At 37.9% G+C, this 11,732-nt stretch overlaps 1 protein-coding gene across 3 annotated transcripts in view; it reads right to left on the bottom strand.

Moving 5' to 3' along the window:
- Positions 1-9,907, bottom strand: part of LOC149014331 (protein DETOXIFICATION 46, chloroplastic-like) — a 31,787-nt gene extending 21,880 nt beyond the window's left edge. For all 3 annotated transcript variants that reach the window (XM_089155089.1, XM_089155087.1, XM_089155088.1), the window contains exons 1-9: positions 9,268-9,907; positions 9,052-9,146; positions 7,928-8,036; positions 7,723-7,778; positions 6,385-6,440; positions 2,432-2,570; positions 2,155-2,292; positions 1,968-2,036; positions 1,700-1,810 (exon numbers count right to left, since the gene is read on the bottom strand). In XM_089155089.1, the coding sequence (XP_089011215.1) occupies positions 1,700-1,810; positions 1,968-2,036; positions 2,155-2,292; positions 2,432-2,570; positions 6,385-6,440; positions 7,723-7,778; positions 7,928-8,036; positions 9,052-9,146; positions 9,268-9,739 (1,245 nt within the window). In that variant the 5' untranslated portion in view covers positions 9,740-9,907. The remainder of the gene's footprint in view (positions 1-1,699; positions 1,811-1,967; positions 2,037-2,154; positions 2,293-2,431; positions 2,571-6,384; positions 6,441-7,722; positions 7,779-7,927; positions 8,037-9,051; positions 9,147-9,267) is intronic.
- Positions 9,908-11,732: the final 1,825 nt, after the last annotated feature.

Below are 11,732 nucleotides of genomic sequence, written 5' to 3'. Positions count from 1 at the left end.
TCCATTCCAGATTGTGTATGGCCGGGAACCGCCTTCACTTTTGCGTTGGGAGGATGGCTGGTCCAAAGTCAATGATGTCGATGAGTTCCTTCGTGAGCGCGATCGAGTACTGGATGATCTCAAATCTAACCTCCGGATAGCCCAAGAAAGCATGCGCGCTTCAGCGGACCCCAATCGCCGGGAAGTGCACTATCAGGTGGGGGATGAGGTTTTCCTTAAGCTCCAGCCTTATCGTTTTCAGAAGCTTGCCAAACGCCCAAATGAAAAGCTAAGTCATCGTTTCTACGGGCCGTACCAAATCTTAGAGCAAGTGGGCCCAGCTGCCTATCGGTTACAGTTACCAGCGGGCACTCGCATCCACCCTGTGTTCCACGTTTCCCAGTTGAAGCCAGCAGTTGGTCCACACATGGTTCCCCAGCCTCTTCCTTCCTGTTTGCAAGAGAACGGCGAGTTACAACTCACACCAGAACATTTGATTAGCACTCGTTTCTCTGTACAGGGGGCATTGGAAGTTCTGATTCAGTGGAAAGGACTTCCCTTTTGTGAGAATACGTGGGAAGATCTTGCTGCATTGCAATCCAATTTTCCAGGCTTTCACCTTGAGGACAAGGTGAAACTTTTGGAGGGGAGTATTGATAGACCCCTCACCTCACGAGTCTATACTCGCAAGCAAGGAAGGAAAGATACAAGATCAGCTACAAGATCTGCTGCACAACAGCCCGAGATACAAGATCAGCTACAAGATCTGCTGCACAACAGCCAGGAATAGAAGGAAATATTTGAGAGATACATTTGCTGTTTTATAGGAATAAATGTGGGGTGATTCGGTTGAGATACAGGATGCCTTTTAGGATTGGATTTGGAGTGATTTGGTTAAAGGATTATGTTAGGAAAGTAGTTACTATTAGTAGGGGAAGGGAGAATAGGAGATCATGCTTTTTGAGTTATCAGGGAAATAAGGGAGGGGGCGATTGCTCTCGGGTAGCATAGGACCACTTACGGCTGTAGTGTGTTCTATTCTAGTGGTTTGTTTGATTAAAAGTCTATTATTATTACTACTTCCGTGTGCCAATTTACTCTTGTTAATTCACTGAATTCGGGGTCTTATCACACAGTACAGATATTAGAGGCTTATCTCATGATTCTTGAAACAAAAACAGATACATGTTTCTTCTTTTTAATTAGTTTAAGCATCTCACTGTCTTCCTCATCATTTTCATGTTTACTAGTTGATCTAACTAGCAACTTTTCCCAGGTAGGTTAGCGACCACAATATGTTTCAAAGGTCTAGTGCTTTTCTTCATTTTCAAATGTCGTAAAGAATCTTCTAGCTCTCAGCCATTCTCTGGTTTTTGTAGATTTTATGCATATAAGTGGAACAAAGTTGCTTTTTTTAATGTATTCTTCATTTATCCAAAAAAGGGCATTTCAAGTTTTAAGTTTGATGGTGTTACATTTTAGCAGTGAAAATAGAAATTTGAAAGTAAAGGGTATTTCAAACTTAAAGCCCAGAGGTCTCCATGGAATTTCAGTTCACTTTTTTATTTTATTTTATTTTATTTTTTTTTTGGGGGGGGGGGGGGGCGGAGACAAATTTTGCGCAATGCACAGAGACAAAGATGCATACTGACATGCAGGCAATCATCTAAATCCTTCTAACAAAAGAAGGTAGCCACAGAAAAATACAATAACCACAAACCTTTTCCAAACTACGATTAACTCCAAATATCAACTCGGGCATAAATGACTGTGCGGTTTGAGAAAGGGGCTCTGCCCATACAGCACACATGCAGTACACCTGAATCATGACCTACAGTTGCATGCTAGATTCATCAAGAACTAACTTAATCTCTCAATGGTGCGCAATATATCAGAAAGAAGATATCGAAATATTTAGGCTGGTAGTAGTACCAAGTTCCCCTTCTTTCGGTTGGGGGAGGGGGAGGATTGTGCAGAAGGAACCTAACCTGATGTCCTGCAATAGTTGCTGTTCCCATGGAAGTAGCACAATATGCAAGAAGAGAGTAAAATGCCACCTGAACATCAGTTACTTATTAGCCAGAGAGACATGGGTACCATTCTTTTTGGGAGGGGGTTGGGTTTTTCTCTTTTTTTTTTTTTTTTGGGGGGGGGGGGGGGGGGTCCAACATAAACCTTTGCTAACATTGTTATGAATACTGGAGCAGCCAACTCCAGTATTTGCACCAGTTCCTTGAGTGATGGGATAGATAGAGAGAAAGCATTAAAGCCTTTCTTGTTCAGAGCTTCAATCATCAGAAATGCCGCAATAACCTGGAACCAATATTAATAAGTCATAAGACTAAGCAAAACGAAGCATACATCATTTTGAGAACTTTAGAACAATACTGATAGAGTATTGAAGGACTTTCACCATAAAAAGCACAATTAAGTGGACCTCCAATTGCTGTACCTGCGAAACCGTTGTTGCCCAAGCTGCACCAGCAATACCATATCCAAGGAAACAGCATAAGACAATATCACCAATGCCATTTACAGCACTAGCAACTGCCAAAGCCTTCAAAGGTCCCCAAGAATCTTTCATGCCTAGACTGGTTAATGTGGAAAATCACATGACATAAATCTATATGAAGTAACAAATTTCATGTAACTTCAACATTGGACTCGTTTACAGGAATATGGTCCATCAGAACATCAGAGTATCAAGTTGATGGTGATCAATTGAAAAATGCCATGCGTTGCAAAGATAAAATAGTTTCCTCCCTTAAATTAACACGGCTAGGAACCAAAAGAAGAAAATTGTGTGCTTCAGATTTTAAGTTAAAAACTCCAAAAAAACAACAAAGGAAAAGAAACCCAGACGGGTAGGAAATGTCCAAGCCACCGAGGGTAACCTTTGGTTTGAGCCATCAAGAATGAACAGTTTCATGAGTACAGTGTCTCCCCATTCCAAGGATTTTGATATTTTGCCACATCACCCGAAGGATGATTGGTTTTACTTTTATTTGGTTTTCTATTTATGTTTAAAATTGTCATCCGAATTGGGAATCCTAGTTAGATTCTAGATTCTATTTTTGTCTCAGCCATTAGTGGCTATATAATCATTGTAATCAGCTATAGAGAGCCCACAATAGAGTGAATATAGAATTTGCTTTGAGCATTATTTAAGTTCTGGGCATAAGTGGACTAGGGCGAGACACCCATTCTCTTTCACGAAACCAAACATCACTGGATGTTCCAAAACCCTAATCATGTTCAAGACTTCAAGATTACTGCAAACTGCTGGGTTTTTTCTGCAGGTTACTCTCATCAACATCCTGGAATTATAGCATCATATTTTGCTCCAAGGTTCATCTTCATCTGCCAAACCAGCAACACCATCAATCCAAGAACCTAGGTTTTCCAAAAGCCCGAGAGGCTGTTCGACCCCGATTCTTCCTGGCCTGATTGATTTCATCTATTTGGGGATTCTAATCCTAATTGCAGCCATAACAGGCAACTAATTTGTGTAGCAATAATCATTTCCTTTTCTTGTTCACCTGTGGCTACCAAGTTAAGATCCAATCATTCTCTTTCTTGTTCACTGAAGGTTTCTGATAAGAACCCACAAATCGAATGCAAAACTGATATTATTTAATTGATAGAATAACAATGAACAATGATAAATTGGTTACAATGGTGTCAGTCACCGCCAAAGCACATTGCTGCCCCTTAGCCTACGGCTGCCCAAACACTCACATAAATAATCCTTAACTACTACTCACATCTTACCCCTATTTATAACCCCTAATCAACCATAATCTCCCCAAATCTCTCTCATTCAGTAGTAAATATTCCGCAATATTCTACAATATTCTGGTTGTCCCCAAATCTCTCTTATTTAGTAGTAAATATTCTGCAATATTCTGCAAATCATTCACAATATTCTGTCTGTCCCCAAATCCCTCTTATTCAGTAGTAAATATTATGCAATATTCTGCAAATCATTCTCTATTCAGTACCTCCTTTTCAGGACCAGATCTGATTGCTTTCTCTATTCAGCAACCTCCTTCTCAGGACCATATCTGATTGCCTTCCCTAGCTGTTGTTCGCCAAATCCAGCTTTCTTCTTGTGCTTGCGAGATACACATGAGATATGAGGGGCCTATCAGTTTCTATTTGATCCTGGCAGCAATTAGACCTATTTTGGTTCTACTCTTACGTTATAAAGGGTCCTGGAACTAAACTGGTTATGCTACTAGCTCCATCATCATTCAAAAACTACAAAAAGAAACAAAGTCATTTAGAATCTTTTCCATACAAATTCAGAGATAGATGCTACTGAACTACACCTCATCCACTAATGAATGAAAAGAAACAAATATGGTACAGAGACGAACAAAAAAAATAAAAACAAAATCCTTCACATGGCCAATGAAAAGGAAAGCTATCAAAATATTCATCAGTTGTGAAGACTACAACAGCAATGACACAAGCCTTATCCAGCTAAAGGGGCTTTACATGGATTCTTGCATTCCAATCAGATATATTCGAGGCCATAGCAGATACATGGCCTAAGTCATGCATATCTTTTCTCACCACTTCTCCTAAGGTTGTCTTAACTTTTCCCCAAGCTCTTTTAGTTCCTTCAATCCAAATTAAATCACTCCTTTGTACGCGAGCATTTGAATCATCCATTGAAAAGGTCATGCCACCCCAAACGACTTTCTCGTAGCTTATCATTGATCATAGCTATTCCAAAGCCAGCTCTAGTATGAGCATTCCTTGTTTTATCATTCCTAAAATTTGCCACTCATCCATATCAGCATCCCCATTTCTGCTACACCCAGTTTATCTATATAATGCTTTTTATCAGCCCAATACTCTGAGCCACACATCATGGCTGGTCATATGACAAGCCTATAAATTTTTCCTTTGCGTTGCAAAAAGAATGCATTAATCACATAAAACCTTGGACAGACATCTTAGTTCATCCATCCTATTTTACTTCTTTAGGAAGCATCGTCCTCGGTATCATCTTCTTTATTTATAGTTGAACCAAGGCACCTAAAATAATTGCTTTGTGGAATCTCCTTTTGGATAAAGTTTTACCACCTCATTATCTATCCAAGAATGCCCAAAGTTTTCACTAAATATTTCATCTTCATTCTACTTGGTGTAAAATCTTTTGACTCCAAGTTTTCTCTATATCTCTAACTTGGCACTAATCTCTACTTAGTGTCCCATCTACCAAAACAATATCATTGGCAAAAAGCTTACACCAAGGAACCTCATCTTGAATGTCTCTGGTTAAATCATCAATCATAAATGCAAATAAAGAAGGGCTTAAAGCTGGTCCTTGATTTGATGATTGACTCATTCCATATTACATATAATCGCAGAAATCCTTTGATAATACTGATTCCTATTTCTCAATAACCCAATTGTAATCAAGAATTCACCACCTTGGCCCCAACCATTATTGCACTTGTCACTAAAGCATTGTAACTATCCTTAATTACGCCCATATATTTACTTGAAATATTTAGCTTCTCTACTACTTGCCAAGTCAACAATCTAGGGACTCTATCATAGGTAGACCATATAAAAATCCTTCTTACATTCTCTATACCTTTTCACAAGTCTCCTAACAAGGAAAATAACTTCTGTTGTGGAATCCAAGCACAACCAAATCGGTTCTCAGTAATAGTGGTTTATTGTCTTGAATGGGTTCCAATTACCCTCTCCCATACTTTCATAGCATAAACCATCAAATTTATGCCTCAATAGTTATTACTACTTTAAATATCCCCTTTACTTTTGTAAATTATTACCATGATCCTTCTTTGCCATCATCTACCATTTTTCTTGTGTTCATAATCTTATTAAACAACTTGATCAGCCAAGCTAGCCCATTGGGTATGAAGATTAACAAAACAAAATAAAATGGTAGATATAAAAATATTCATCAACAATGAAAATAAAATTAAGAAGAACAAAAAAGTTATACACGACAAAAAAAAAATGTGAATATGCATGAATTACCCTAAGGCTGTGTTTGTTTGCTGGAATAAAGGTAGGGTGGGAAAATTCTTGAAAAAAGTGTAAATTTCTTACTTTTCCCTTAAATCCCAAAATGGTAGATTGTTTGGTTACTTGGGGTGGGAAGGTGAGATTTCCCACCCCAAGCCATTTTAAAACCCCACATATTTGGTGGGACTTTGTGGGAAAGTTGGGAAAAGTAAAAAGTGGGACTCACCACTATCACTTTTCCACAGAACCCTTTCCTTTCCTTCTCCCTCACCCCACTACACATGGGACCCACGTTTTTTTTTCCACCCCACCTTTGCAAACAAACGCAGTCTAAGATACAAATTATGATAAATATACTTCTAGCCAAAAAAAAAAAAATTGTGGTAAATATACCTGGAACTTTGAGCAACCCATCCAACAAGAATTGCTGGCCAGGCTAAACTTCTAATCTGTCAAGTGAATAAGAGCCCAGTAATTACGAAATGATTATTAAAATCAAGCACAGGTTTAAAAAAAAGAGACGGATATGTTTTAGGGTTTCTCTCTCCCTCGCTGATAGTAACTTTTTTTTTTAAATAACATTTATTGCCTATGAGAGAAAAGACCAATAAATAACAATGAGATCTGAATTCACAAATTTACAACTTTACATGTAAACAATGCCAAAACCTATTTACAAAGATCAAGTAACCTTATTGCTTCAATTATGAGATCGAGTAACAACCCTACCTTCCATACTCTAACTCAATTGACTAAAAAAAAACTAGCAAGCTATGTGCCATTTATTTGCATGTTCATTTTTGTTTGAATTATAGAAGACGTTATACATAGCAGATGTAAATCCCACATTTTAGTTTGCAGTAATTTAACAATTACATTTCCCAGTGTTTTTGTTTTTGGGTTGGGGGGGGGGGGCGCATGGGGGGAGGGAGGGAGAGAACCAAAAATAAACTAACTTCAGGCTTATAAATATGCACATTCATGAACAATACAATTTGAAATTATCATCACTATAGCCAAGCTGGTTGCTGTAATACAAAGCATAACCAATTTTTAATAGAGATACACAGTGGGGGTAAAGACTCAAACTAAAGTGCATAAACTGATGGTCTATACCTCATCAGTTGCCTATAGTCGCAATTGGAACTTCAAACCAGACAAACTGATCACAAATGCCAAGTAAATCTACCAATTGATCACAAGTCATAAATAAGTATACAATATAGCATTTCCTTTCTATCAATTACAATTCACAAATAAGTAGATGATTTACCGATTGTTTCTCTGATGCAAAAGACTCCCACGTTTAGTAGGGTCTGGGAAGGATCAATGTACGCAGCCTTACCCATGTTTCCAGAGAGGCTGTTTATAGAAATGAGCACTTGACCAATGCACCATGCCTTCATAGCAATCTTTTTCTATCTATCTCGAAAATTAGATACACAATCCTATTCTACCAATCTCATATATTAAGCTTCTACTGAAAAGTTAAAAGGGATCTCATAAATTAAGCTATGCAGCACCGTACATGAGTTTCCTTAGAGTCATGGCCTTCCAATAATCCAATTATTATTACCAAAAGAATAGTAAAACCAATGAAGAAATTTAACATGGAGAAATCCTAGCTATCAACCTAAAGAAATTAAAAAGAAAGCCTGATTACTCCAAAGCATGCTTGAACAGACCACAAAAAAATCTGAATAAGATAACTGACTTGACAGGAAAACAGACCTGAACATATGTGTTTGCAGCAGGTACTATATGTACATTCGTTGGCCCGCTGAAAGCTGAAAACAACAAATACGTACTAGTTAACAATAGGAAACTTCTTGTAACTTTCCTCCTGATTTACTTTTAACTGGAAAAGGGAAGGTTGATATTGCTGGAATTCAGAGTTAAATATAAATTAGATTATGATATATACATAAAAACTTACCAGTTAGTACCCTTGCACCAAGAAATTTAGTGAAGAAAAACATTCCCACACCACAAGCTAAAGCAATAAACAGCAAGGTGGATATCTGATGTTGCACTTCATTTTTATCCTGTACAAATACTAATATCCACAGTCAAGTGATAAACATCACATTTGCAAGAGATGTAGAAATCCAGTATAGCAAATATACCATCACAAGGATTTTGTTTTCTAATTTTTGTTTTAGACGTATGGTGCAAAGTGTCGAGCTATTAAAAGCATCATATAGATAAACTCAGTGTAGTAGAAATAAGGATGCTCAAATGGATGAGTGGCAAAACTATAAAGAATAAGATAAGGAATGATCATATTAGAACTGGTCTAGGAGTAGCTCTAATAAATGATAAGCTACAAGAAAATTATTTGAGGTGGCATGACCACGTTCAATGGAGGCATGTAAATGCCCCTGTATGAAGAAGCGATTTAATCATGATTGAAGGAATAAGAAAAACTAGAAGCAGACCTAAGATAACCTTAAGAGAAGTGTTGAGAAAGGATGTGCATAGCTTAGGCCTTGTATCCAGTATGACCTCAAATAGAGCTGATTGGAAGGCAAAAATCCAAGTAACCGACCCCATTAAATTGGGACAAGGCTTCTTGTTGTTGTTTTAGGGAAGTTTTAATGGCTTATTCCCAATGCTATCATAATATCATTATGTACTGTCAAATAGTTCAGCAGCAAAAGATCAGGAAACTAATCTTCAGGCAATGACAATTTGGATGGACAAATTTTATAAAGGAGTCAATACTTCATGGTACTTTAGGACAGATGCAAGCCATGTGGGTGTGCCATCTATTCTGGGCTAGGATAATGCTGCCAACTAAGCCGCCCGGCCTTTGCAGATCATCCTTAACTTGCAACCTTTGAACAATGAAGTAGATTTGAGATATTCAATCTCAAATGGATATCCTAAACCAATCCACAACCTGTGTTATCCCATTAGGCCATCAAAAATACTTCTCATCTACATGAAAACATTGCAACAAAAGCTACATTATCCCCCATGCTCGGAAATATGGAATGATCGAGCATGATATGGCGTTAACAATAGTATAACAACAGCTCACAACAAAAATAAACTAACCTGTTTAGCGAGGGAAACGGCAATCATGTTGGAAGTGGATATGGACAAGAACATGAACATATAACTCAGATTATCACAAACCACGGTGCCTGGTCCTGCTCATCCAAACCACAGTTTATGCGAACAGAGGTTAACTCTAGTAATTTAACTGAATCAGATGAGTAACCCACCAGCAACACGCACATAAGGACAGTCTACAGGAGATTGTGAATATACCTAAGGCAGCAAGCTCCAAAGAGCTCCCTTGGCCAATAACTGCAGTATCAATGAGACTCATCAGAGGCCCATTAATCCAGAGACCAGTTGCAGGGCCTGCAAACATAACGATCTCCTTCATCTGTATCCAGATGCTCTTGTCCGCACCAAAAGTCTCTGCTGCTACTGAAGGAAGATCTCCCATGGTTTCTAGCTGGACGGATGAAACCGACAAGTCGTTCACTTCATTGTCAATCGCGCGGTAAGGCTTGTAGGCAATATCTTGTTCAGTAGGACCAATACAAGCAGTTCTGAAGCGTGGACGATTACTATTTCCAACAGAAACAATTACAGGTAAAGGAGACACAGAAAAACAAGAAGAAGAAAGTGAAGAGTGGCTAAAGAGTGTTACAGGAGACGAGAATGATCGTCTGTAACAAGGGATTCGCATAGCAAGAAAGCGGGAGGGAAGAGTTAAGGTTGTTGAATCCATTATTGGAATTAGAGTTTAGAGAGAACAGCAGAAGATAGGAAATGATTCGGCAACATGCGAGAGTGCAAATTGATTTTTTTGGTGTTGGGTTTAAATCTCGAATTTAGTTTCTAAGCCAGTTTTCCGGAAGCCGTAGAACCAAATGGACAAAAACAATTTCGTCTTATTCGCGATTGTGGGATCCAAGTGTAAATGATTGCTTTACGAATAAAAGTGTAAATGATTCGGGGCTCGACCAGGGTTCTAAAATTGGGAATCGTCCTGAATCAGCGCGAACGATACCGAGTCACTTGTGGGAGAAGAAAAAAACCGGGAAAACGTTAAAATAATAAGATGATTTAAAAAGAATGTGATTATAATAAAATTAAAATAAAGAGATTATGAGATCAATGAAAACATTTTTCCAAATCAATTCCTACTTTTTTTTTCTTTTTTTTTTCTAATATTTTTTTTATTAAATTGGTATCTTTATATTAAGGGGTGGAGGCTATTAAGTAGCATTGAACGGATCATTCATATTTGTTTTCATTTTGAATATTTGATGCAACTTGTTATGTTTTGATTAAATTCTTATACCAAATTTGGAATACGGACCCGCACCAACATATTTTGATGAATGACGCAAATGACTTATTTGCGGGTCGTGCTTCAGTGCAGGTACGGTACAACCTGACCCAATGGATCAATCCGTTTACTCAATTGGAGTTTATATATATCTATCTTATCTTTGCCTATCACATTATTGAGATTTTTAGAATTTTCGATTAACGTTTTGGGTAAGAGTTCTTGTAATACCGTTCTTGAAAATTGATTGTGAAATCTTGTTCTGTTCTTCTTCTACATAATACAAAAACTCTTTTTCTTCACTCGTAGGTGTAACATACCATGTCGATAACGTTAACATACCACATTGGTGTGTTAATACGCTAAATCTTTGTTATTTTCATTTTTATTTCTTTTTCAATTCACTATTTCATAGTGTTTGTTCGAATACAACCCAACTTTTAAATTTCTCGTACCTCAATCCAAAATCAATCCAATAATGATTTCAATCAATTTTATCCATTCACCTTCAGGTTCAAGATGGGGTATGGGTTTTATAGGCACAGAATGGGGTATGAGTCAAACTTAAGACCTCTTTGAGTTTGGTTAAGACTTCTCTAATAGAGGGTCATAATAAATAACAAATAAATAAATAAAAATACACGCTCGGTTGGGGAAGTTGTATTACAAATTCTACAAAATACAATAATGAAATTACAATACAATTGAAAGATGAAGATCCTTAGCTCAGCTTACGACTAAAAGCAAGGGGGGCTCATCCCTTGCTTGTTCTGGCGCGCTAGCCGTTGTGATCTAGTCGGGCCCTTGCTTCTTTAGGTTGAAGCGCGTTAGCGCAGTAGTTTGAATGCGTATCGCGCTAGGCGCTCACCTTTTTTGGCTTCGCAGGAGTGCGCATCTGCGCACTTCCGTTTTCTTCGCTTCAGCCCCAACTCATCCTTAGCCAATCCGGAGAGCTTGGTGTTGCAATCAAACAAACCACCAATAAACAATGTTGAATCACACATTGAATGTTGTCTTTAAGGTAATTGAAACACCCTACTATCAAGGGTTCTTCACACCACCACCTCCAAGATAAAGCAACCTCCAACTAGAAGATGAGGTAGTTCTTATAGTCCCTTCAAGGAACCAAAAGCTACAGCACAACACTTAAACAAACTCAAAGAAAGAAAGGTGCAAGTGTGAGTAGTATCTTTATATTACATGCCACATGCAAGAAAGATGTTCGGTTTATATAGGCCCAAACCGCACCTTACACCCCTTGAGATTCTCAAGTCAATGAATTAAGTCATTAAATCACAATGACTCACCTCCTCACAAGGGGGAGAATCAATAGACTTGTCCCTTCTTCACTAATGAGAATAAACCATCTTGACCTAACATCCCCAATAAATGGAGAATTAACTCTCATATTCACCTCTCTTGTATGAAT

This window comes from Hakea prostrata, chromosome 5, assembly GCF_041222555.1.
Source record: "Hakea prostrata isolate BN-2017 chromosome 5, UWA_Hpros_2, whole genome shotgun sequence".
NCBI classification, from domain to species: domain Eukaryota; kingdom Viridiplantae; phylum Streptophyta; class Magnoliopsida; order Proteales; family Proteaceae; genus Hakea; species Hakea prostrata.
This window is presented reverse-complemented; position numbering and strand designations above follow the sequence as displayed.